At 34.7% G+C, this 27,714-nt stretch overlaps 1 protein-coding gene across 2 annotated transcripts in view; it reads right to left on the bottom strand.

Annotated features, from left to right (window-relative positions):
* The window catches only part of POF1B (POF1B actin binding protein), a 92,648-nt gene that overhangs the window by 47,902 nt on the left and 17,032 nt on the right, over positions 1-27,714 (bottom strand). For both annotated transcript variants that reach the window (XM_017517925.2, XM_017517924.2), the window contains exons 3-6: positions 25,060-25,134; positions 17,052-17,132; positions 8,932-9,033; positions 4,209-4,391 (exon numbers count right to left, since the gene is read on the bottom strand). In XM_017517925.2, coding sequence (XP_017373414.1) covers positions 4,209-4,391; positions 8,932-9,033; positions 17,052-17,132; positions 25,060-25,134 — 441 coding nt within the window. The remainder of the gene's footprint in view (positions 1-4,208; positions 4,392-8,931; positions 9,034-17,051; positions 17,133-25,059; positions 25,135-27,714) is intronic.

Genomic DNA, 27,714 nt, shown 5'->3' with positions numbered 1-27,714 from the left:
TAATGGGGTTGAAGAAGGCAATAAACATGGAGAGAAACTTGAGCCAGCTGTTAATGAGTGAGGGGATAGACAGAACTTCTGAGTTTATTGAACTAACCAGTCCTGAAATTCTACCATTGGTGAATGACATGTTAAATAAACATTATAGTGAGCTTCCCAGAGACCTGCCAGAAAAACCACCTGACACTAAGATCTGAGTTTTTTAGTCAATTCATTAAAGGCATCGCATCACAAATTGGAGTATTTTTCATGGGCAATAGCACTATCCAGGTGATCAGGACTGTTTCCTTTACATCTTCCCATGACATCCAAAGACTTCCCCGAATTCTAAAGCCAAGTGGAAGAGAGTTGTGTACACACTGTATACATTTATTTGAATATTTCTTATAAATGCCACCTATATGAGGATTTGTAAAATGAGTTTAGCTGAGCTTTTCCCTGTCACCAACAGGAGTAAAATTATCTGTTCCTTGCTAATGACAGGAAAATGATCACAGCATGTTATCCTTAATTTCTTCAAAGAAGGATATGTGACTGGTAATATTTTGAATTTGAAATCAAAAGTGTGATATTACTTGGGAGGACCATGGAAAATTTACACAAATTATTTTACAAAAATATTGTAAAGCAAGGTTTTTAAATATCTGATTTAGAAAAATGTTTCTAATGCCTTTCACTTTGGGGAAAGTATGTTAAAGGCGATCTAGTTTCATCTAAAAATAGTCTTACAATGAAGCTAATTTCTTATGTTGGTGATTTGAAACATTTGTGACCCAGAGTTGGGGGAAGAAGATCAATCATCAAACGTTTATTTCAGCATCTGCTACGTACTTGGCACTAAGCTAGGCGCTTTATATATTTTATCTCATTTAGTCCTCTTGTAGGATATACTGTACATAAAAATATGATTCTTCCCCTTTTAGAGATATAGGAACTGAGGCTCAGTCCAGCTAAGTCTATTGCTGAAGGTCATACGGCTCAGCAGAATCAGGTTTTATAAATTCAGATACATAAATTGAATGCCTGTGTTCTTTCTTCTTTACCATGTTCCTTCCAAATTACAATTTAATTCTAAACACAAACTGTGAAAATGGGTCCTACTGTAGTTTTAAAAGAGCCTAACCTATGTCTGCTTATCACTCTTTAAAGATACTCTTCTACCCACATATCACTACAGGGGACATGTAAACACCAAGGAGTCTAGGTGGGAGAACTCTCTCTCTGACCTCCTTTGTGCATTGGATCTCTGCAACCAGGTTACCCTGTCATCACTCTGAGTAGAAACGGACCCAATCCAATGTAATCTATACGAGTGAAATTACTAACTCTAAGCTTCCAATAGTCTAGTGCTTCCAAGGGCACTATTCTATTTTCAGCAGCACTTCAACATTGTCCTTATAAAATATTGAAAAAGCAGGGGTGTGGGGGACTAAAGGAGAGATAGCATTAGGAGAAATACATATGTAGATAATGGGTTGATGGGTGCAGCAAACCACCATGGTACGTGTATACCTATGTAACAAACATGTACGTTCTGCACATGTACCCCAGAGCTTAAAATATAATAATAGAAAAGAAATTATCTAAAATGGAAAAAAGCAGAATTTAATAAAATTAAAGCAAAGAAAAGGGCATCCTCTAGACTTTAAAAAAACTACATAGAAATTTCAAACTACAGTATGAATAATAAAAAATAAAGTGATATATTAGTTACCTAACTCTGCCCCTTTACTGAGTAGACAATATGTAGTCTAATCAAATGTATTATTAGATGTACTAAGCTGGGAAAAGAATATTATAACATTACTGTTGCCACTAGGCAAAACTCTTAATCCTGTGATACATTTCCCATCTCTGATAATTATCCCTCCTACCATTTACATTGTAATTATTCTACTTTGTTTTACACCTAGACTACTGAAATAGCCTCTAATAATCTTCCCTTTGCGAATTTTTCTCTGTGGATTATTTCAAGTTGTAGACTTTGTAGTTTATAAAAAATTTCCAGCACATATTTTTATTTAGTATTTTATGGATGAGGATGTTGCTGAGAGATTTTGTTTTACTGAAAACACATAGCTTGAGGGGAACAGAGTTAGGACAAGATCTCAGGTCTCCATATCCTGAAACTAGTCTACTTTCTATCACCAACACCTTCCCTGTGGCAGACTCTTCTTAACCAAGGGCTTTGTTTATGCTTATGCTATTGCTCAAGGACTCTCCACATAAGTGACCCGAATTCAAGGAGGAATTATCAATGGGCTCTGTAGCCAGCCTACATATGTGTCAATCCTGGCTCTACCACATGCTAGCTGTGCAAGCCTTTGCAGGTAATTTAAACTCTTTGAAACTTGGTTTCCTTATCTGAGCAGTAAGGACAACAATACCACCTTCCTAATCTGATTGTTGTAAGAAGAAAATTGATCAATATGCTAGCCATACCTGTTAGTCTTTTCCTTCTCAGTAACCACTCATCCTCCATTGCCTACTAAAGAAAGCCCAGAGTTTTTAACTTAACACTTAAGAATCTCATGACCTGGCCTTAATGTATCATATTAACACTACACTCGAATACCTCTTATCACATGTCTTTCATGCCATACAAATCAAACCCCTAACTTTTCCTGAAACCCAAAATATACTTTCCCAAATAAACTTTATATAACTTTGTTTATGTGATTCCTTCTTCCTGGGATATTATTTCCATGCAATATCACAATACCATATATGGAAATTCTGCCCCTTTTTCAAACCCAGGTTAATTACTTCCTGCTCAATACAGCCTTTCTTGATTTCTCAGCCGAAATTAATTTCTTCTCTCTTCTGTACCCAAAGCATGTTGTATTTTACCCTTTTATGACAGAAAGCACTTTGCTCTGTAGTACGCTTTTATATGTGCTTGCCACTTTCCCCTATTAGAGGAAACTAAGGCAAAATAAAGTTAAAAATTAGGTTGAACTGTATAAAATTGTTGATATTATACCAGTTTCAACCTATAAAAATGACAATTTCAAGTGGTATAATCTAACAAAATGTCTCTTTTATGGTTATTACTAACTCACTTAAGGTAAATATTCAACACCTTCTGGATTGTATTCTATGAGTTATTCTAGAGGCCAGTGTTTCCATGCAGATATACAGAAGAAAGGCAATTTTAGGCTTTTTAAGAAAATTAACAAATTAAAAAAATTGTAGAGATGAAGCTCTCACTATGTTGCCCAGGCTGGTCTTGAACAACCTGGTTTCAAATGAACCTCCAGCCTTGGCCTACCAAAGCTCTGGGAATACAGATGTGAACCACCAAACCTGGCTATAGGCTTTTCTTAGATTGAAGAGACATGGATTTTAAATCTTTCATAGTTCTTTTTGACTAATGTGGCCAAAATGTATATTTCAACATTTCAGTTCTTAGAAACAATCTCATGTATATTTAATATAAAATAATCAAATTCTTATTTGGGCTGGCTCCTTCTTTATGTTTTCTTATTTTCTCTTGTCATTCAGTAAGAGTTGCCTATGAAAGCAGTCAATTGGAGATCTATAAAAGTACAAATGATAGTTGATTCTCCATTGTTCCAGTTATTTTAAAAGATAAAAGAAAATCTTTTTTCCTTTAACACTTGTATAGTAGATGTTTACAAGATTCCAAAGTCTTCATAACATAAATTAATTACCAAGGATTGTATTACAAGAGATTTCCCCTTAGCAACTAAGTTCTAGTTCTATTTTGTCAATGCCATGCATAATAAAATCTACACATTTTGACTTGATTCTTAAGTCAAATAATATATTCTCAAAGAAGACATACAGGAAGTAAATACTAGCTGGTGAAATGTGACCATTACAACCATCTTAGACAATATCACTTCCAATTTGTTATTCATTTAAATACCACACCTCATGAAAATATATAACATTGCACAATTGTTGGATCCATTTTAGAACTGAAGATCAGCTACAAATTAGGTATTCATTAACCAGTTCATTACTAACCTTATAGATTTAATGTCTTAATGGACCTAAATTGTTTTGTCTTCTGAGAGAAGATGGAAAGATTTATTCTAAAAATACTCTGACAAAGCACAAATACCAATAGTATAACTTCTCAGTATTTTGATGAAAATTTAATGGGAGAACCTGCACAGTGGTATGAGAAGAGTTCAAGCACGTTATTTCAGTTTGTTAAGGAATCAGCTAATTGATCTTACCTGCTCATGAATCTGGCTTGATCCACTATGGCACAGTTTATTTCCAACATGTGTAGAAATTGAATCGTTTCCTGTGATGGTTTGAATTTGCTGGCTAGAATCAGGTTGTTGCCAGTGTGAAGAGTGGATGACTTGGGGTTGTTGGACAATGTGATGATGGCATTGAACCTGAGGATGGCATTCCTAAGACACATAAACATGCCAAAAATAGCCACTGAGGATAAACATTACTGATTAAGAAAAACAACTGAAACCATTTTGTTAAATTTAGTTTTTTATTTCACTCTAATTCAAACCGTAGGATTTATAGTTTTAACTAGTGATATTTTTTCCATTTTTTTCATTGGAGAAATTTTGTATTAAATTGTATTTGTATTTGATCAGGTTGCTGTGACCATTCAAATACTTATATAGATTGGCCAAGGCATTACATGTTCTGATTAAATTAACATTCCAGCTATACTTGACACTAAAACCATAATGAATATTAATATTAATTGATATTACTTTGATGATTCAGTAGGTACTTCAGAACCTAATTACATAAAACACTATAGTACTGAAGATATAGATAAATTTAAAATTAAAAAATAATATAGCATAGTGATTTTCAATGTCAGGAAGCATATTAGAGTCACAGTGGATGGGGAGCAAGGTTCTTATCCTTATGAAACTTAAGTATAAATTTCTTAAAATGTTAAATAAATAGAAGCAGTGACTGAAACTTCAGATCAAGAAAACATGGATGCTACGTCTGATTTTATCACTAATTCTGATCTTGAGAAACTGAATATGCAACCACTATGAGCCTCCATTTCCCCATTTGTAAAAGTGAATATGGTACATATTCCTTTGGGGTGCTATGAGGAGTAAATCAACTAATGTCTATAAGTTGCTTACTACAAAGTAGGTGAGTAACAAACATTATTATTATGATTGCATCATAAGCATTATCATAGTCATCACCAACTTTATCATCATCTACCCTACTAATTTTGCAGATGGAAAAAAAAAACCTCTGAGATCTAGAAAAGTAAGATAATTCGTGTATAATGACACAGCTAATTAATGACAAACTTGGAAGTGGAACTCATGATTTCCAGCTTAAACTTCTTTTAGGCTATTAGGCTGAATTTGCACTGACATCAAGATATTCTAGAATTTGTTTTTAAACTAAATCTTTGTTATCTGCTTATTTGTCATGGCTTTCTTTTTCTGGTAAGTATAGAGCACAGACTAGGAAAAGTTACCTGGTTATTTTATTTTGGGGGATTTCAGGCATACTTGAATTTGCTTTATTATCTTGTGATTATTCTACTTTGATAAGAGACATCTGGAAGCCCGTTTTCAAAAGAAACACACTCTATTTTGAATCATAATGCTACGTGTATGCACATACCATTAATTTTGAAAGTATAAATGCAATGCATTATACTTTCAATATCCTATTGACTATGGAAACTTGACCTATATTAATTAATACAGTAAAACACTTCAGATTTTAAATTTTTTATATGAAACAATTTTCAAGCTGTATTAAATATAAAAAAACAAAGTGCAAAAGAATGAAATGGTATACTTTTTCTGCTGTAACATTTTTTTAAAGTGACATATACATTTACAAACACATATAACTGCTTTGATATGGATAGTCCAAAAAAGTTTTAAGAGTAGCTGCTTCTGGGAAGAGAACCTGGGGACAAAAGTGTCTGGATAAAGAGGTTTATTTGTCACTGTATACCTTTTTATACTCTTCTTATGCCTTTCAATGTTTTTTATACTTAATATTTTTAATATAATTACCATTTCATGTATACGAAAATATTTTGAAAGAATGAAATATATATAAACAAGCACATTTTACAAATAGAAGATGCCTTGGTAGATATAGACATAATAAAGGTTGCAGAATAAGTTCAGGGTATCATTTTCTCTAGACTCTTATCAAATATGACAGACTTTGTACATATACAAGCACTAAAATCTCGACGGTTTAGGAATTTTGGGGGGTGAATGTATGTTACATTATTATTGTCTTTTATGTTACAAAATACCTTCTTATACTGGAATGAGGTAAAATTACATTAATAGTCTGAGATGACTACCACTCATTTGGGAACTTGTAGGCTATTGAAATATAATCTCTCCTGAAGGAATAAAACAAAACAAAACAGAATAGTCTTCAAAAAGCAAATTAAGGAACACTTGGAAAGCACACATCACTAGAGGTCAACAAAGAAAACAAAACATATTTCTCAATAATCTTCCTTTGTTGATGTATCAATTGTCTCTTGAATAGAACACTCACATTCCCATCATCTGGGGTACCTTGCAGTCTACCTGAGCCTATGAATCGTTTATTGATACCACTGAGGTCTTAGCAGTTTTTCAGTTTTCAATTCTTACACCTGACTACTAAAGTTCTTTTTCTAAAGCAAAATATTCATATATTCATCATATTTTTAAAAAATATAATAAGCTGAATTTTAAAGTACAAAAGATCAAACATTTCTGATTTATCATAGATTTTTTTTTCCTTTTTGATAGAGTAAAAAGAATTATGATGAGTACAAATCATATGAATTTTATAGTTATCTAGCACCTGGCCCCACTTTACCACCCTTCCTCTATAAAGATCTCTTTTTTCTTGAACGGTTCTCAACTCCTAAGAGCTCGTCCTATTTGATTTGGTCACATGTGACAGTAAATAGGTTCATCCAGACTCTGGCTTTACCCAAATTGTCCTAGTTTATCACTATCACTGAGGAAACTACTAGAACAAAGCAATTGTAGTTTGCTCTATCTGCATGGTTCCTTTTACATTGGGCAGATTTCACGGAGGTTCCCAAACTCCCAAACTGTTTAAGTAATTAAGAAGAAAAGTGGGCATAAACAAGTAAATATTCAAATTAACAGTAAATAGCAGCAGTATTCTCTTAAAGGAGCTATTCTTTAGTTGTTCCAGCTGCATAGCAACAACTTACAAGATATTCAATGTTTTACTCTACAATCCATAAATTAGAAACACTGTTCTCCTTAAAACAAGAAGCTAGAAGCAGCATGAAATGATTTGCCTCTAAAATTCCTTACTATTTAAAATGTGTCAAACTTATTTTTTGTAGCCCAATTGGATAGAAGACAGATGTTATAATCTGGTTTGTTATAAAGGAAAATGCCCCTTGAAGAATAGGCACATTTCATGAATTTTTTTCTACTTGGTATCATAATGTCCAGGAATATTATGCTGCTCCTTTGTAAGATATGTGTTCAATACATACCATAGCAAACCCTTCAGACTATATCCAGCTTTCCAAGCAAACCTAAATATTAAAGATTTGCATGTTTATGACTTTGAAAGTTTGTTTTATTTTAACTGGACACAAATAAGTAATAATGTGTTAGTTCCTATGAATGCGGTAACAAACATCCACAGGTGCTCATAAAAATAAAATGCGTTCTCATGTCAAAAAGTTCAAAAAGGAAAAGCTAGAATTTTTAGTCAGTTTGATTTGCATATGAGAAAAATGATTTTGTTATCACAACTGATTTGATAGTGTTTAACTGCCTATGATGAGCCGAATTGTATCCTCCCACACCCAAGATATGGTGAAGTCCTAGCCCAGTAACTCAGAATGTGATCTTATTTAGAGACAAGAGTCTTTATAGAGATAATCAAGTCATTAGGATGGCCCTAATACTATATGGCTGGTGTCTTCATAAAAATGCAAATTTGGACACAGAAACAAACATGCAAAGAGGAAAGATGATGTGAAGACACACAGGAAAGCTTCCATATGAAGTCGAAGTATTGGAGTGATGCATCTACAAGCCAAGGAATGTCTGAGGCTACCAAAAGCAAGGCGACAGGAATGGAAGAGTTCCTTCTCTAGCAGCTTCAGAGAGAAGATGGCCCTGCCAACACAGTGATTTCAGACTTCTGGCCTCCAGAACTCTGAGACAATATATTTCTGTTGTTTGAAACCATGCAGTTTGTGGTACTTTGTTGCAGCAGCCCTAACTAACTAATATACTGCTCTAATTCAAGAATGTCCAACAGACACATCCTGAACATTGGGCTGCACATGCTTGTACACACTGAGAAGAGCAATATGAACCCTCTGTTGGTCATAGTAACAACTCCACATGAAGGACTTAGTGCTATAGACGCCATGGAATTACTGTGACCTTGCTGTAGTGTTATAATTGGCCTGTCGATTTGAGCTTAAAAGAATTTTTAAAATGTACTTGAAGCTTTAGTTTTCTAGATATTTTACAGTATGTGGTATTTCACATATCTGTTTATATGTATTGTTCATTTAAAAGAATTAGGACAAATTTTAAGGTTTTAAATTATGATTTTTGTTGCACCAGTTTAAAAGAAAACATACAAGGCACTGGGATATCTATATTAAGTTCAGATTCTGCCATTAATTTTCTATGTGACTTCACATATCTGTCATTAATTTTCTATGTGACTTCACATATCACATATCTTCCTGACTTCAATTCTCTTTCAGTAAAATGGGGACAATAATACTTCACATGAAAAATGAATATGAAACTATTAAGGATAGTATAAAGGGCTGTAGATATCATAGCATATTATAAGTCATGGTGGTCTTGCCTGTCACTTCACAGTTGAATGTCCCTTGATCTCTATTAAAATATTCACAATTCGAAATTATACACCATAATGCAGTTTAAAAAAAATATTACTTATTACCTGATCAGTATTCAGCTTCTCCACTTTTCTTATTGTTTTTTCATAAATAACGTTGTTTCCTGGGAAAAAATGGCCTCCTCTTAAGAATTGAGACAGTGGTTCCTAAAATGATAGTAAATTATATGTTTTGTTTTGAAAGGTATCTTTTCAGAGTAACCTTAAATTAGGCAAATATCCAGTGTCTAATAGGCTCCAAGGGTAGTAGCCAACCTTAAGAAGAGAGTGGAATGACATCTCAACAATGTTGATAGATGCACGGAAATAATAATAGTTTCCTCTATCAAAAAGAACAATCTGGATTTCTCTTATTACATTTTACCAGGCCTAATAAAGTCTTTTGTGGAGATTGGTGGGGAGTGGGAAAGATAATTTTCTTTCTGTTCCTAAGGCAAGATATAATGAGTCTCCTGTAAGGTAAGCAAGCATGAGGTCAATCTCATTTAAATTGGGTTCACTGAAAGATTTCTTTTTATGCAAAAATATTATTGGAGAAATGCAAAATAAACATATTTCAGCATGACTAAGCCATAAAGTAGGTAGAACTATATTAAAGAGTTTTTTCCTGCAACTCAATTTGGGTGCCCTTGAAATGTATAATTCTTAATTGTGATTATAATCAAGGCTAAGACTCTCAGAATAACATATGTTTTGAATATTAAGAGGAGAGTAGAGGCTTTAAGAGCCACTTTATCTCCATATATTCAACTAAATTGCTGTAAGATTAGCTGAGTGCCTAGAAGATGTCAGCCGATGAAATATAGGCTGGTGACATGTCCAAAATCTGAAACTGGGGAAGAGCTCATAAGAATCAGACCAGGAGTCTAAAATAAATGTCATGTGTGCCATGTTCTTTTCCCTTCCTTTGGTTTTCATTTGAAGTCTACTTGTGTAGGGAGTGCTGGGGTTGTTTTGTTTGTTGTTTTTCTACAAAACGAAACTTGCATTAATTTATTTTGTGATATAGGGGAATAGTATAGAAGACTATATAGGCAAGACTGTTACTAGTTAATGTATTAAAGAATATTTCAAAATCAACAAAATGTACTAGGATTTTTGTAGTCTGCAATTGCAAATAGTCATAGAGCAAATGGACTAAAACACTCATTGTTGAAAAGGCAAGATGCTCTTGAATCAAAAGTTATATACATATTGAATTCAAGTTTGAGCAAAAGGTGTTTTAACCAAATGTTCCTTGAGTATTTTAGTAAAACAAATATATAAGTGACAAAATCTGACTAGGTGATGAAGCATTAAATCTAAAGCTGTATATATTTAGAAAGATTTCCCCAGAAGCTATTTTTTATTTGTTTGTTTTTGTAAAAGAGCCTCTTTGTTAGTTACGTGCAATCATGGAACACATGCTTAAGTGCTTTCTATGCACAGTGTACTTTGCTACATGCTATCAGGCATAAAAATATGAGCCAGACTTATATTATTACCAGGAGCATTTAATATTGATCAAGATTCATCAATCTATGGCAGACAGTCTGTTTTTATTGTGTCCTCAAGCTAAAAATTGTAGTTAGATTTTAATGGACTATAAATGAACAACAAAGGCCAAAACCCTTATGTGGCCAGCAAAACCAAAAATATTTGTTAGTTGTTTCTTTACAGAAAAATTATGCCAATCCCTGATCTAGATCATATATGAACACAAACATATATACAAGATAGAAAGTGACAAGTGCCCTTACATGTACAGAGAAAGAACATATGGGATGGAGTTCAGAGGAACAAAACTGAGTTCTATCTGGCAGTGTTCTGGTAAGGTACCTGGATTAGGTGGCATTTGAAAGAAGATTAAGGTGGTCTTTGGATATGAGAAAATGGAAGAAAATGGTATTCCAAGCGAAGGAAACAAAACCATTAAAGTCACCAAGTTTGGAAAAGTGTAAGTAATATGTGTGGGACATACTTAGTAGATAGAGCTTGGTTCTTCAAGCAATGAGAAGTCTTTACGTGCTTTTAAACAGGGGTATGAGATGAAGTTTACTTCAGGAAGATCAATTAAAGGAAGAATACAGATGAGGATAGTGGTAAGATTATCCCAATAATACAAGACAGTACTGTTCAAAACTGACTCTGAGATCTTGAACCTGAGGAGTCTGCTATGTGCTACCAAAAATGAAAATGCTGAGACACATTTTAAGTGCTCCTAATAAAAATCTAGGTCTGATTATGTTTTTATTCCCCAGAATATTTAGCAAAGTACATAGTGCATAGTAATTCCTTTAACATGTGTCAAATGATTGCAAATAACTCCCAAAAAGACGCTTTTACAAAAAAACATCTGGGTAGACACTCAGATATAGCTGTTCAGCACACAAGTGAAAACAGAGGTCTGGAACTAAGTGGGGAGTGCAAGCCTGCAGAACTATTATATATATATCAATACCACCTGCTCACTAGTGCTAGATAAAACCAGGCAATTGCTGAATAAGCAAATGAAGATCAAAGACAGAACTAGACATGTCTCAAGAGGTCTTAGAAGGGAAAATACTGTAAATTAAGAAAAGAGAAATTTTCAAGAAGCAGTAGGAAGTCAAAGGTAGAAATGTTTCACAGTGGTAAACAGATGAGAATTATAAAGTGAATTGAATTTGGATTACTGCAAATCCATTGGGTTTGACTACTAAAATCAGTGAAAGAAAGTATAATGGGAAAAAATTATGGAATCATAAAACCAGTATTTCAGTTCTTCTTCCTTCACCTATGTGCTGTGGAAAATTATGTAGGCTATTAACCTTATTGGAGGCTGAGTTTTCTTAGCATAGGGAGAGTAATGCAGAATATTAAGTAAAATCACGCGTTTTAAAGTACCCTTAATCTATAATTTTAATGCACAAATGATATTCACTTTTAATAATATAGTAATATAATATTTAAAATCCATACCGTATTTTAAATAATTTTGATAATTTCCTTATAACTTTTCTAAAATACCAAGTATAAAAATATACACAAGTAGGCTTACTAAGGGCAGGTACTTTGACTATCTTGAGTACCACATAGTGAATGAACAGAAGATTGAGGGAGAAGGAATAATAAGAATCTTTATCTTAGGAATGTAATCATCCTCTAAGAGAGGGAAAACAAATTCAGCAAAAGCATGAATTTTTTTTCTGTGAAATAAAGCTCACTATAAATGATGAATAGTCATTTTTAAAAAATAAAATGGTCTAGGCACTAACAGTGCTGATTCTCTCTTGAATGTATTTTGGTTACATTATGTGAAATGACTTACTGAAAAAAGAAAAATCCCTCCAAATTTAGGGGACTAGTATTTTCCCCAAATCTGTAAGAGAGTGAATAAAAAATGAATATAAATAATTCTATGAAAATAAATCAACAAAGTAAATTTAATAGGAACTTTTAGATTTCTCAACAAATGAGCTGCTAGACAGTTCTTGATTTTGGCACCTTCTTTTTCTCAACCTGTTCATTTGAATTGGTGCCAGATCCACCCTAGAAATTAATAGGTGTTTTCAAAGTGGTGGATCTTATAATTTTAATTGTACCAGTTAGAACCTCTGGCAGTAATTCTCACGTCTAACAAAGTATATAATCCCCAACATCTACTTTACTGTTCCCAGGCCCCAAAATCTTGGTGGAGAAATTTTTGTTTTAAAAGAAGACTTGCTGATTTGGCTCATTACAATTTGAAGATATTCAACTTCAAGTAGACCCTTCGATCTTTTTGGTTATATTTGTAGTCATCAAATTCTTCATAATGTTGCTTACAAATATTTTCATTTTCCTCAACTCCTGTGCTTATACTCCCTCACTCTCCCCCTATTTACAGAGAAAACCAAAATAATCTATCCAATGAGATATCTCTATTTTCCTTCACATGTCAAAAATCTCCCTTTTCTGCTCCCTCCATCTACTTAAGGAAAAAAAAAATGCATTCTCTCTCTCTCCTTTCCTGAAGTCATTTCTTGGTCTGTACCTAGATTCCCATTCCTTCTTAGCTCTTCCAGAATATTATCCAATTTGTCTTTTTTCTCTGTTGCATCTTTAGCCTCCCTTATTACTGTTTTTTCTAGCTACAAGTTGCCCAGGTGCACAAGATTCTTGGTTCTCCTTTAGCGACCATCCCATCTCTCCTTCCTTTGACCAATACACTTCCAGAAGAGTAGTCTTCATTCATATTTTCAATTCCTCTGGATTTGCTCACCTGTTAACTTATTGCATCTGAATTTTGCCTCCACAAGTATACCAAAACTGCTCTATCAGTGTCACTATCAGTTTCTTAATGGACAAACCCTATTCTCAAACCTCATCTTCTTAGGTCTTTTGGTCATTTAAGATGGTTAATCACCCTGTTTTTGCATTTGCTTCAGTTACTGTGTGTTCACATATCTCTCTGATAACCCCTCTGTGTGTGAAAGTGGTTCCTTCCTTCTGTCCACTTAAAGTAGCCATTTCTCAAGGTTCTGACCTCAACATTCTCCATTACCTCTTAGTTGTCTCACTGATTCCCATAGCTTCAATGATATACCTTTAAGAGGAATGATTTCCACATCTCTATGTCAAATGTGACCTTCCTTTGAGTCATTTTTTAACTGCCTGTTAGGCATCTTTCTGTTTCCAGGCAACTAAAATGCTACTGGTTCAAATGAAACTCAAAATTTCAACCTTTTTAAATCTACTTCTCCTCCCACTCACTTTTCAATCGTTTTAAGTGGGTCACCTTACTCTCAGTGTCTCAAGCTAAAAAGCTTAGGGTCATATTTGACTTTTCTCCACATCCAGTAAGTCATCGACTCTTGTTAAAGCTACCCACTAAAATAGCTGTCAGAAAAGATAGAGAGTGATGAATTTTCATCAGAAGACCTGAGCAAGTTACACTTACTCAAACTTTCATTTCCTTAGTAGTACAACAATGCTAATACAAGGTTAACCATATTAATACCTTGAATACCACAATAAATCCTTCCCTGATTTCCCTCAAACTAATGTGTTAACTCTGACATCTGAACTCCGATAAGAATTTATCTGTAGTCCTTTCATGGCATCTATCCTACATCTCACCATGTATTCTACATAGCTATTTGTGGGCCTGTCTTATTTCTTTCCCTGAGAAGAACTATGTGCTCCTTTAGTTTAGGAAACATGTGTTATTTCCCTGTTTCTGTTGAGAGATTGCATAGTGTCTTCCCCATAGCAGGAGTTTCACAACTGGAAAATTAATGAAATTGATTAGTATCAATTGGATGATATCACTAATGGAACAAATGTATTTCCTACATTTCTGGATCTAATTTTAAACAGAATGCATAAATTCTTAGATTAAATGACCACAAACGGAGAATAAGGAAGATCAGGAACAACAAAAAATTTAAAAGGCTTAACAGAGATAGAAAAAATCATAATGAAAGAAGTGGATTGAAATCAGTTTAATTACAGGAAAAAAAATAAAGATTAGACAAGCTGGGAGGCGAAAGAGGAGGAAATTGCTATTTAGAAGGCTCAACTTATTATAAATATTGTAATTAAACTAGAATCTTCTCCTGAGGGGATTTTAAAGAGCAAACAAAAAAGGAATCTGCTTAGATAAATAAAATGGTAGGTATAGCTAAACAGGAATTTCAAGGTGCTTTGTAAAACAAGTTAGATTATTTTTTGGATTATAAAGCATCATGAAACTTGAAATCTGTTTCATTTCTCAATAATGCAAATAGTTAAATGATTTTAAATGACCATTTTCTTCAACCCTCTGCTGGGAATTTGTCCTGAGAGAAAACTTAATGTGGCTGTGTTCAACTACAAACTTGTTCAACTTGTAGTTGAACACAGCCATACTGATGAGCTTTTACAGGAGTAGGCTCAGTTTTTCCAATATGTTAGGTGCTTGCATATATATTTCTTATTTCTCTGTTCTTGTACCTACATGTGGGTAAGGGGGTGCATAGGTGAGTATTAGATCCTAATTGACTTCCATCATCAATGTCCTTCATTTGCAAATGTTTCACTTCCGGCTCTGATTCGTTCAATTTCAATTCCAATTTTGCTGCTTTGTAATTGAATGGTTTTACACTAGCTAAGAACTTAAGTTGAAGAAGGTTGGGACCTTGTTTTGTTTACTGCTTTATCCTCCAGTTCTTAGTGCAGTTTCTGGCACATAGTAGCCAATCAATAAATATTTATTGAGTAAATGACTGAATTTCTCTGTGCTTCTGTTTTTTCCCCTTTTTAGGATTAAACAGGATGTAATATTGAAATTGCCTAGCATGGAGTATATACCCAAAAGTTATTAATTCTTCCTTTTCTCTATTAACTAAAGATTATGATTCATCCAAAGTCATGTAAGTATTGCTGGCAAAGTAGATTGGAACATAAGTGACTGGACATTTAAAATCTCTCTGGATATATCCTAGGTAAGCACAGCAATTCTCACATTATGAAAATAATGGGTTATCTAGAACTAACTCTGAAAGCAAGGAGTATCAAGTGCAATATGCATCCAAGTATGCATATCCCTCAGATTATGTGTAAAAAGAAAGAAAAAGAGAGAGGGAAAGGAAGAAGAGGAATGTGTGTAAAGTGACTGGCCAAGTAACAGAAAGAGATACACTCTCCTCTCCCAGGCCCTTCATATCTCCACCCTCCCTACCTTCCCCTCCCTACCTCCACCCTGCTCAGATTTGTTGTTTAAATATCTGATTCTGCAAAAGGAGGAATAGGCAACTGATTTAGCTGTAATAACATGCCCTTTCAATATTTACATGGATATATGAAAACTCAAGCAAATGTCTAAAACAATCACTCCTCAACTCAGAACCTCATAGGTTCATACTAACACACATGCACAACTAGCAGCCTCCCTAGCTAAGGAGCCACAAGAAGATGATTTTTAATAAATAAATAAAGAAGAAAGGGAATAGATACTTGTAGAAGCCTAGTACATCTTCCCCACTCACCTAGAATAGTAGCAAGCAGGACTCTAATCTAACCCTTTCCTTTCCACAGCTGAAGCAGTTTGTTTTATCTTATAAGGGAAGGGCAGGATCGTTTCCCATTACGGAAGAAAAACACAGAGCAAAGCTAAGAACTGCTGTAGTCCTATCTGGATCATACTGTTGCCAATTGTGAAACTGATGTCCTTAAAATTTCATAGAGCCTCCTCTTGGAGCTAAAGAAGTATGTGTGCGTGAATGTGAATGCATGTATTGAGGAAGGATTATTAAAGTGGAATCTTAGTTTGGGAAATGTAAGGATATATATCTCAGTAAAAAGATAATGTATTCTAAACAATTCATTACTGGGAACAAGTGTTCACACACCAGAGGCAATAAAGGCATAGGGACACTTTTTAACTTTAGACTTTCAATTTTCATCTTCCTAGTCCATATCTCCATGACAAATGTGAATAGCCTGAAGACTCTAACCCTTGGTATGGCAGTTGACAGAGCTTTTATGTAAAGGCTATAAAAGAACTTTGTCCATTTTTTTGTTTGTTCAAAGTCCATAAAAGCCCTTTGCAGCATAAAGGTGGGGCTACAGAAGAGGAAAATCTTTACAACCCAAGAATTTCCAAGCTGCTTGGAAGTATTGCATCTCTGAGTCAGAATATATAGACTCGTGGTTGTCTGGCATTAAAGGAGGCATTTGTTGATACTAATAATCAGAAATTTCCTTTGTAACTGTGGATGAACCTGGAAACCATCATACTGACAGAAGAGCAGGAGATCAAACACTGCATGTTCTCACTCATAGGTGGGTGTTGAACAATGAGAACACATGGACACAGGGAGGGGAGCACTACACACTGGGGTCAGTTGGGGGGAAATAGGAGAGGGAGGGTGGGGGGTGGGGAGTTGGGGAGACATAGCAAGGGGAGAGATGCCAGCTGTAGGTGATGGGGAGGAACGCAGCAAATCACACTGCCACGTGTGTACCTATGCAACAATCTTTCATGTTCTTCACATGTACCCCCAAACCTAAAATGCAATAAAATAAATGAAAAAAAAAAAAAAAAAAAAAAAAAAAAAAAAAAAAAAAAAAAAAAAAAAGAAAGCCCAGCAATCTGATCTTAAGGATCGGGTAATTGATTAAGCTTTTTTGTTTTAGCAATTAACTTCTAAAGAATTATACGTTGGGAAAAGTTTGTGTCTTACCTGTTCAGGATTTTGTACTACATATTTCCTAATAGTGGTCTGTGGATACGTAGTAACTTTCACTGTTGGAGAATGAAGTTCCTGTGAAGAAAAGACAAAGGCTGGATACAATCATAGTTATTTAATGAACTTGGAGCTATCAATACTAATAGGGAACAATTTTTAGTTTTTTGCATGAATAATGATGTATGATTTGATGATTTAGTTAATTTTAGTTTCAGAAACATGTAAAAAAGCATGTGTCCTATCCAACATTTTGCTGGGTACTTGTATTATACTCATTTCATGGTATTTCATTCACATTCTAAACTATATTTGACAAGCATTTTAAAATGCTTGTTTCATTCTAAATGATTACGGGAAAATAATAGCTCAATAGTGATGAATTAAATCTCTGATTTTGAAAAGACATATTTAAAAAAATGAAAAGAGACACAAAGATAAAAACGTATATGTGTGTGTACTTAAACCTTTAGATCTTCAGTGTGTTGGAAAGAGAGGGCCATAGATATCATTGTAAACATTTGATTGGAAAAGTGCTTTTTGGGGAGTTTCATGTAGATTTATTTATTATTTTTAACTTTTATTATAGGTTAATTTAATTTTTATTATAGGAGAACATATGCAGGTTTGTTAATGAGGCAAATTCATGTCACAGGGGTTTGTTGTACAGATTATTTCATCATCCAGGTACTAAGCCTAGTACCCAGTAGTTATTTTTACTCCTCCCACCGCCCATCCTCAAGTGTGAGCCAGTGTGTATTGTTACCCTTTTTATGTCTGTGATTTCTCATTATTTAGCTCTCACTTACAAGTGAGAACATGTGGTATTTGGGTTTCTGTTCCTGTGTAAGTTTGCTAAGTATAATGACTTTCAGCTCCATCCATGTCCCCACAAAAGACATGATCTTATTCTATTTTATGGCTGCATAGTATCCCATGATATATATGTACCACATTTTCTTTATCCAATCTCTCATTTCTTGACATAATGAGTTCATATCTTTGCCTTTGTGAACAGTGCTGCCATGAACACTCATATACATGTGTCTTTATGGCAAAATGATTTATATTCAGTAGAGTATATACCCAGGAATGGAATTTCTGGGTAAAGGATTGTTCTATTTTTGGCCCTTTGAGGAATTGCCACACTGCTTTCCACAATGGTTAAACTATTTACACTCCAACCAACACTGTCTCCTTTTCTCCACAGCCTCACCAGCATCTGTTTGGTTTTATTTTTTTCTGACTTTTTAATAATAGTCATTCTGACTGTTATGAGATGGAATCTCATTGTGGTTTTCAATTGCATTTCTCTAATGATCAGTGATATTGAGCTTCTTTGCATATGCTTGTTGATTACATATATGGCTTCTTTTGAGAAGTGTCTGTTCATGTCCTTTGCCCACTTTTTAATGGGGTTGCTTTTCTCTTGTACATTTGTTCAAGTTCCTTATAGATGCTGGATATTAGACTTTTGTCACATGCATAGTTGGCAAATATTGTATCCCACTCTGTAGGTTGTTGGTTCACTCTTGATAGTTTCCTTTGATGTGCAGAAGCTCTTTAGTTAAATTAGATCCTATTTGTCAATTTTGCTTTTGTTGGGATTGTTTTTGGCATCTTGTTTCTATGTCCAGAATTGTATTGCCTAGGTTGTCTTCCAGGCTTTTTAGAGTTTGGGGTTTTACATTTAAGGCTGTAATCAATCTTGAGTTGATTTTTGTATATGGTGTAAGGAAGTTTCAATCTTCTGCATATGGCTAATCAGTTGTCCCAGCACCATTTATTGAATAGGGAGTCCTTCCCCATTGCTTGTATTTGACTGCTTGGTCAAAGATCTGATAGTTGCAGGTGCTCAGCCTTATATCTGCTCTCTCTATTCTGTTCCATTGGTCTATGTGTCTGTTCTTATACCAGTACCATGCTGTTTTGGTTACTGTAGCCCTGTAATAGTTTCAAGTTGGGTAGCTTTATCTCCAGATGTCTCCAGCTTTGTTCTTTTTGCTTAGGATTGCCTTGGCTATTTGGGATCTTTTTTTGGTTCCATATGAATTGCAAAATAGTTTTGTTTCTAGTTCTGTGAAGAATGTCCTTGGTATTTTAATAGGAATAGCATTGATTCTATAAATTGCTTTGGACAGTGTGGCCCTTTTAACAATATTGATTCTTCCTATCCATGAGCATGGAATGTTTTTCCATATGTTTGTGTCATCTCTGATTTATTTGAGTAGTGTTTTGTAATTTTCATTGTAGAGATATTTCACCTCACTAATTAGCTGCATTCCTAGGTATTTCGTGTGTGTGTCAGTTGTGAAAAGGATTGCATTTCTGATTTTGCTCTCAGCATGATTGTTGTCCATGTATAAGAATGTTAGTGATTTTAGCACATTGATTTTGTATCCTGAAACTTGGCTGAAGTTGTTGATCAGCTTAAGATACTTTTTGGCCAAGACTATGGGGGTTTCTAGACATAGAATTATGTTAACTGCAAACAGGGATAATTTGACTTCCTGTCTTTCTATTTTAGAGTTCTTTATTTTTTTCTCTTACTTGTTTGCTCTAACCAGGACTTCCAATACTATGTTGAATACGAGTGGGGAGAGAGGGCATCCTTGTCCTGTGCCAGTTTTCAAGGAAAATGCTTCCAGCTTTTTCCCATTCGCTATCATGTTGGCTGTAGTTTTGTCATAGATGGCTCTCATTATTTTAAGGTATGTTCTTTCAATACCTAGTTTACTGAGATTTTTTAACATGAAGCAATGTTACATTTTTTTAAAAGACTTTCTGCATTTATTGAGATAATCATGTGGTTTTGTTTTTAGTTCTGTTTATGTGATGTATCACATTTATTGATTTGCAAATGTTGAACCAGTGTAGTATCCCAGAAGTGAAAGCTACCTGCTGGTGGTGGATTAGCTTCTTGATGCACTGCTGGATTAAGTTTACAAGTGTTTTGTAGAGGATTTTTGCATCAATGCTCATCAAGGATTTTGGCCTGAAGCTTTCTCTTTGTGTGTGTGTGTGTGTGTGTGTGTGTGTGTGTGTGTGTGTCTTCACAAGGTTTTGCTACCAGGATGATGCTGGCCTCATAGAATGATTTGGAAAGGAGTCCCATCTCTTCAATTTTTTGTAGCATGGTACTAACTCTTCTTTGTATATCTGGTGGAATTTGGCTGTGAATCCATCTGGTCCTGGTCTTTTTTTTTTTTTTTTGATTGTTAGGCTATTTATTATTGATTCAATTTTGGAGCTCATTATTGGTCTGCTCAGAGTTTCATTTTTTTCCTGCTTCAGTCTTGGGAGGAAAAATGTGTCCAGGAATTCATCCATCTCTACTGGGCTCTTCAGTTTGTATGCATAGAGGTGTTTGTAGTAGTTTCTAATGGTTACTTTCATTCCTTTGAGGTCAGTGGCAACATCTCCTTTGTCATTTCTAAGTGTGTTTATTTGGATCTCCTCTCTTTTCTTCTTTATTAGTCTAGCCAGCAACCTATCTGCCTTATTAATTTTTTCAGAAAACGAACTCCTGGATTTGTTGATTTTCTGAATGTTTTTTTCGTGTTTCAGTTTCCTTACTTCAGCAATGATTTGGTTATTTCTTGTCTTCTGCTAGCTGTGGGGTTGGTTTGCTCTTTGTTTCCTAATTCTTTCTGTTGCGATGTTAGGTTGTTAATTTGAGATCTTTCTAACTTTTAGCTGTGGGTATTTAATATAAATTTCCCTCTTAAACCTGCCTTAGCTGTGTCCTAGAGATTCTAGTATGTTATATCTTTGTTCTCATTAGTTTCAAATAACTTCTTGATTTCTGCCCTAATTTTATTATTTACCCCAAAATCATTCAAAACAATATTGTTTAATTACCATGTAATTGCATGGTTTTGAGCGTGTTTTAAAAATTTGACTTCGATTTTTATTGCACTGTGATCCAAGACTGTATTTGGTACGATTTCAGTTCTTTTGCATTTGCTGAGGATTGTTTTATAAAAGATGGTTTGTTGGATTTTAGAGTATGTGCTATGTGATGATGAGAAGAATGCATATTATGTTGTTTTGGGGTAGAGAGTTCCAGAGAGGGCTATCTGATCTATTTCGTCCAATCTTGAGTTCAGGTCCTGAGTATCTTTGTTAATTTTCTGCCTCAGTGAGCTGTCTAATACTGTCAGTGGAGTGTTAATGCCTTCCACTATTATCGCATGGGAGTCTACATCATCTCTTTGTAGGTCTCTAAGAACTTGCTTTATGAATCTTCATATATGTTTGGGATAGAAGTCTTCCTGTTGAACTGAGCTCTTTACCATTATGTAATGCCCTTCTTTGTCTTTTTTTTTTTTTCTTGGTTTAAAGCCTGTTTTGTGTGAAATTAGGATTGCAACCCGTGCTTTTCTCTTTTTTCCATTTTCTGGGTAGATTTTTCTCCATCCCTTTATTTTTAGCCTGTGGATGTCATTGTATGTGAGATGGGTCTCTTGAAGACAGTATTTTTGGTGGGAGCCTTGGTTCTTTAGCTTGCCATTCTGTGTCTTTTAACTGGGGCATTTAGCCCATTTACATTCAAGGTTGGTATTGAAATGTGTGTATTTCATTCTGTTATCATTTTGTTAACTGGTTATTATGCTGGTTTTTTTTGTGTGGCTGCTTTACAATGTAACTGGTCTGTGCACTTAAGTGTGTTATTCTATTGACTGGTAATGATCTTTACTATCAATATTTAGCGCTCCTTTCAAGATCTCTTGTAAGTCAGGTCTGGTGGTAACAAACTCCCTTGCATTTGCTTATCTGAAAAGAATCTTATTTCTCCTTTGCTTAAGAAGCTTAGTTTGGACGGATATGAAATCACTGTTTGATGATTTTTTTTCTTTAATAATATCGAATATAGGCCTCTAATCTCTCCTGGCTTATAGGGTTTCTGCTCAGAGGTCCACTGTTAGCCTGATGGGGTTCCCTTTTTAAGTAACCTGTCCCTTCTCCCTAGCTGCCATTAACATTTTTCCTTTCATTTTGACCTTGGAAAATCTGATGATTATATGTCTTGAGGATGATTTTCTTGTGAAGTATCTTGCATGGTTCTCTGTATTTTCTAAATTTGACTATTGGCCTCTCTAACAAAGCTGGGGAAGTTTTCATAGACTATATCCTAAAATGTGTTTTCCAAGTTGTTTGTTTTCTCCATGTCCCTTTCAGAGATGTCAATAATTCATAGATTTAGATTGTTTACATAATCTCATATATTTCTCAGTGGTTTTATTCATTCATTTTCATTCCTTTTTATTTATTTTTGTCTGTCTTACTTCAGATAGACAGTCTTCAGGTTCTGAGATTCTTTCTTTCACTTGGCGTATTCTTCTTTTAATACTTGTGATTGCCTTGTGAAATTCTTCTAGTGTGTTTTGCAACTCTAGCAGATCAGTTGGGTTCTTTTTTTTACTAGCTATTTTATGTATCAGCTCCTGTATCATTTTATTGTGATTATTAGTTTCCTCAGAGTGGGTTTTTCCATTCTCCTAAATCTCAATGATGTGTTTTTTTTTTCTATCCACATTCTAAATTATTTTTCTGTTATTTCAGCCAGTTCGGCCTGGTTAAGAACCCTTGTTGGAGAACTAGCATGATCATTTGGAGGACATAAACCACTTTGGCCATTTGAGTTGCCAGAGTTCTTGCATTGGTTCTTTCTTATCTTTGTGTGTGGTTGTTCCTTTAATTGCAACGCAGATTGAGGACAGTCAATAGACGTCTTTTTTGGATGTCTTCAGAGGTTTTGTGCAGGTTCTAAATAGTTGACTTCTTGTCTTTGGTTTCACAAGGGGTTATGTTAGTGAGGTATTGTTGTTGAAGCTTTGGGATGTGATCCAGTAGGTGGCGCTTAGGCATAGTGGTCAGTTGGTAGGCTCTTGCTCAGTCCGGTTGCTCCTCTCTTATTTTCTCACAGTTGCAGCTAGGTTCAATCTCAATGCTCTGAAAGTGTGGGCTCCTCTCCCACTTGAGTGCTGGCTGTAGATTGTGGCTTGGCACTCCAGAGATATCCATTAAATTTCTAGGGAGATATCAGTGTTTGCTTTCTTCCCAACTTGGAGGCAGCAGAGAGGACATAGCAGTGGTTGTGGCCAAAGGTCTTTTACTTGTCTGCTGGGTCTCCACCCAGAGAGATACAGGTCAGCAATCACTCAATGCTATCAGCCTGGGATGGGGGTTCTGTGCTGTAGGCCTAAGCCAGTGGTTCCCTGCCTGGTAATGGGCAGGTGGGGGGTTCCATGGCAGGGAAAAGAGTTAATATCACCAATATAAAAAGGGTTCTTAGATACCAATGAGAATAAAATCACACTTATGGAAAATGAGCAAATGATATGAACAATTTATAAACAATAAGAGCAAATAGTTAATAAACTTAACAAAAAGCATTTGGCCAAACTAAGAATCAAACATAGCAGAAGAATGTCATATTTTTACAGGAAATTTTTAAAAATAACAATACTGATGAAGGTTCAGCAAGGCAGACATTCTCTTATGGAGTCAGAAAAGATTGAATAATCATCCATAGGCTGGAATATGCAACCATTAAATAATGGTCTTGAATAATACAAATTTATATTAAAAGCTCATGATATCATGTAAGTGAGAAAAAGAGAATATAAAACTGTATACATGGTATAAACTCAATTTCATATTTGAATGGAAGAAAACACAGCAAAATATAAAGAGCAGTATCTCTAGGTGGGGGGAGGAATCATGAATAATTTTTGTTTGTGCTTCTTTATATTCTTTTATAGTTCTATAATTTTCTAGAACAGACATATTTTCATTATCAGAAATAATATGTACAGTAAACCCAATTTTAAAACCCTTAATTAGGAAAAAAGTTAATACAATTTTTTTGACTGAGTTTGAGTGTAGTGAACACCCTGTTATTTAAGTGAACTTACTTTCTGAGGCAATCTCACTTTGGTGGGTCCTACAGAGCTGCATTTCTAAGTCACTTATAACCTTTATCCCACCGTCCAATGGTTTGTTAAGTATGTGGCCCATGCTAGTCTGTGAGCTCCTTGAAAATAGTAATTGTGTGTAATTCATCTTAGTGCAATATGCAGCACATACTTGGTATTCATCAAATGTAAGCTGGGTAAGTGCATTACTCTAATTGACTTAACTTGAATCTAGACCAAACTGAGAAGTGGTAGGGAAACTTTTCTTTGATAATCTTCTTATTTGTTCTGTATAATATCACATTTTCCTTGCTATACTCAAGGACTAAAAACCAGGTTTTGTTCATTTGTCTCCTTACTGTCCAAGTTCACATCCTGACCCCTCATCTGGGTCAGATTGTTTTCTTAAAACAGCGTCTCCCACCTTCCTAGCCTCGAAATCCCATGCCCCCTTTATTCCTCTTTCATATAACAACCAACTTAGTGTACTTTATGTTTTGCTTTCTAGAATTTACTTTTTGATATATGGCAATTACTTAATAAAACACATATTTCAATATTCTGTTTATTATTATAGCTACCTTTTAAATATACAATGTCTAGATTCAATAATAATCCTAAAAGTGGGATTATTAGGCCATGAAGGCTAAGGAAATAGACCCTTGTGTGTCTTTCAAATCATACACCTATAGGAAGGGTTAGTTATGACCCTATAAGGTATTCGCTCTGAATATGAACTCATAATACTATCACTCATAAAGCCAAGTCTTCAATCAATTTGAGATCTGGTTATTTCATCCAAACTCACTAGGAGATCCTTGGCTAAATTAAATTGCACTCAAACTAAAAGCAGTTATGTTGAATAGGCAATGAAACAGAAGACTCTAATTCATAGCACTTGTTTCACATTACTTTAATAGGCTGAGCTGATTCTCATATGTGAGAATCCTCTTTCATATTTTATGATCCTCACATGGTGTGAATGTGTAAAGTCTTATGAGGGTGTAAAGATTGCTTACATGCATGAAGAATATTTCCATATAAAAAAGAGGAACAAATCTGATGTAATTCACAACTTTTTTTACCTGTTCAGTACTTTGGCTTATATGTAGAGTGCTTGGGGCGCATGTAGATATTTTTAAAGTTGGAGAATGGAGTTCCTGTTAAGAGAAACAAAAGGTAGTTCAGAAATTATTTGAAAATCTTAAGTTCTTGAGGTATTTTTTTCTTTATTTTTATAATAATACAGTTAGTCAGAAATAAGAGTATTATTTAGTGCTTTCTTAGATGATGTCCATCTTTCCAAAGAACTGAATTACTTTGTTGTCTTCTCACATAAGCCAATGATAAAAGACTTTCTAGAGCGCTTTCACAGCAATACATTCTCTTTGTACTGTTAGGGTGCATTCTTTTTGTTTCTCCTTCAAGAACTCTGTATTCATATACATCCAAATTTTATTATATGTTTGCAATTAACAAGATATAATATTTCATCAAACAAAACTTTTCTTTCAGTATTTTATTTCTTTTTTAAAATTCATATAAATTTAATAGATACAAGTACAGTTTTGTTACATGGATATTTTCCATAGTGGTGAAGTCTAGACTTTTAAAGTAACCATCACCTAAATAGTGCACATTATACTCATTAAGTATTTTCTCATCAAACGACATAAAATTTAATAATTCTCAAACCGGGAGATAAAGACCTTGTTCTCCATGATGTGCTTATTTCATATTGCATGCCTCTATCAAAATGTCTTATGCATCCCATAGATACATACACTTAATTTGTGCCAAAAATTTAAAAAATAAAATAAAACTTAGAAAAAATAATTCTCAAACCAATATAAGAAACTACCTTTGAAAACTCAGAGTAATTAATTTTAAATCAATTCAAGCTGACTCTTAATTATGGTTTGTCTACTCTGCTTCTAGTCTAATTTCAAAAAGTAGGCTCTGCTGTTAAAAATCATCTATAAAAGTGAAAGAATATAATTTTTAAAAATGATCCAATAAAATGATCACTTTATCCATCATGCTGGCATTATTTACATATTTCCTCAAAATCAGCAAAACTGCAGTAACTTCATTAGTGTGCAGAGTTGATGGCATTACCCAATCTCCCCATACCTTACCATAATTTCAATCAATTGGCACAACTGCAAGATTTTTTTACACAAAGGTATAAATATTCTTTTTCTTTAGAACAAGGGGACTATTAAAAATCAGAATCATTAATTTACAAGGTAAACACTGACAGACTTTTACAGAACTATAGCTATAATGTAGATGTTACATGTGTTCTTAAAACAGGACTATGCATTTACTCAAACTGCCAAAAGTTCTGTATTCTTTCTTGTTGTTGTTGTCAAACTTGCAGAATTTTCATCCACCCCCACCCCTCATATCAACAGCAATACTGCAGGCTCAGTGTTTCCAGGAATCTTTTGCATATGTTCCCAGATTTTCTGCTGATAATTGAGAATACTTGCTCAGACAAATGCAGAGAATTAAAGATTATAGACAAAACAGGTATACATTCTCCAGTGTAGGAAAATGGTTATAAATACAACCTTGTGTAGGCAGGTTTGGCTCACAGACCCAAGAGGAGCAGATTCAAGGAGACAAGAAAAAAAAAAAGCGTGCTCTTTAGTTATGCAATAATACATGAACACATTCTTAATATAAAAATTGTTATAGATAAGGTTAAAGACCTTCTTTTGACCATCTTCCTTCCACTCACTTATCCAGAAGTGACCATTGTCAGTTAAGGTGTCTTTACATAAATATCTATGTATAAATAGTAATATTATTGCTTTTATTGTTCTACAACTCAAACCAAACAGTATCTCTTGTATTATGTACTAGATACATGTTTTAACTAATTATTTTAAATTAGTAGTATTTCAAAATGCTTGTTTTATAGCTTGTTTATATATTTTCCTACTGATTAACATTCAGGTTGTTTCCAGTTTTCACTATGCTACAATGAGCATCCTTTTGCAACATGTTTCTTTAGAATCCCACACAGAAGTTGGATTGCTGGCCATCGAGTATGTGTGTTATTCATTTGAACAAATACTGCCCTATTAATTTCCCAAATTTGATTATGATAATTAGACAACCATAAGCAGTGTGTGAAGGTATTCATGACTAGAGGATGTTTGGTCTATTTAAGCTGGGACTAATAATATTACACTAGTATCATTTGAGAAGACAGTTATGTACATGGCTGGTATCTGGTAGGTGTTGTAGAAATGATGGCTCTCTCTTCCCTCTTGTAACCAATTGAAATATGACGGCGATACGGATCCAAGATGGCCGTTTAGGAACAGCTCAGGATTGCAGCTCCCAGTGAAAGCTCAGAGGGTGAGTGGACGCCGCGTTTTTATTGCCCACAGACCAGGAAATTCCCAGGCGAAGGAGCTCCACGGTCGCCAGCGTGGCTGTTTCGGCCAGCGCGGCTGTGCCGGCCGGGGCCGCTGCTTTGCCTCGCGCAGCTGCTTTGTAGGCGCCCCGGAGCCACGGTTCTCCGTACAAAATACACTGGTCCGGGGGCCCTTTAGGCTAGCGATTGGAGCCACGGGAAGTCGCCCATTCGCCGGTTCAAAAAGGGGACTGAGCAGAGAACCAGGACAGTAGATTCCAGGGCAAAAAAAAAGAAAAAAAAAAGCGCCACAAACCTCAGTGCCGCTGTTTAAGCCAGCGCAGTGAGTGGCCGCAGGGGAAAACAAACA

The sequence above is a fragment of the Cebus imitator genome, unplaced genomic scaffold, assembly GCF_001604975.1.
Source record: "Cebus imitator isolate Cc_AM_T3 unplaced genomic scaffold, Cebus_imitator-1.0 Scaffold653, whole genome shotgun sequence".
Classification (NCBI taxonomy): domain Eukaryota; kingdom Metazoa; phylum Chordata; class Mammalia; order Primates; family Cebidae; genus Cebus; species Cebus imitator.
This window is presented reverse-complemented; position numbering and strand designations above follow the sequence as displayed.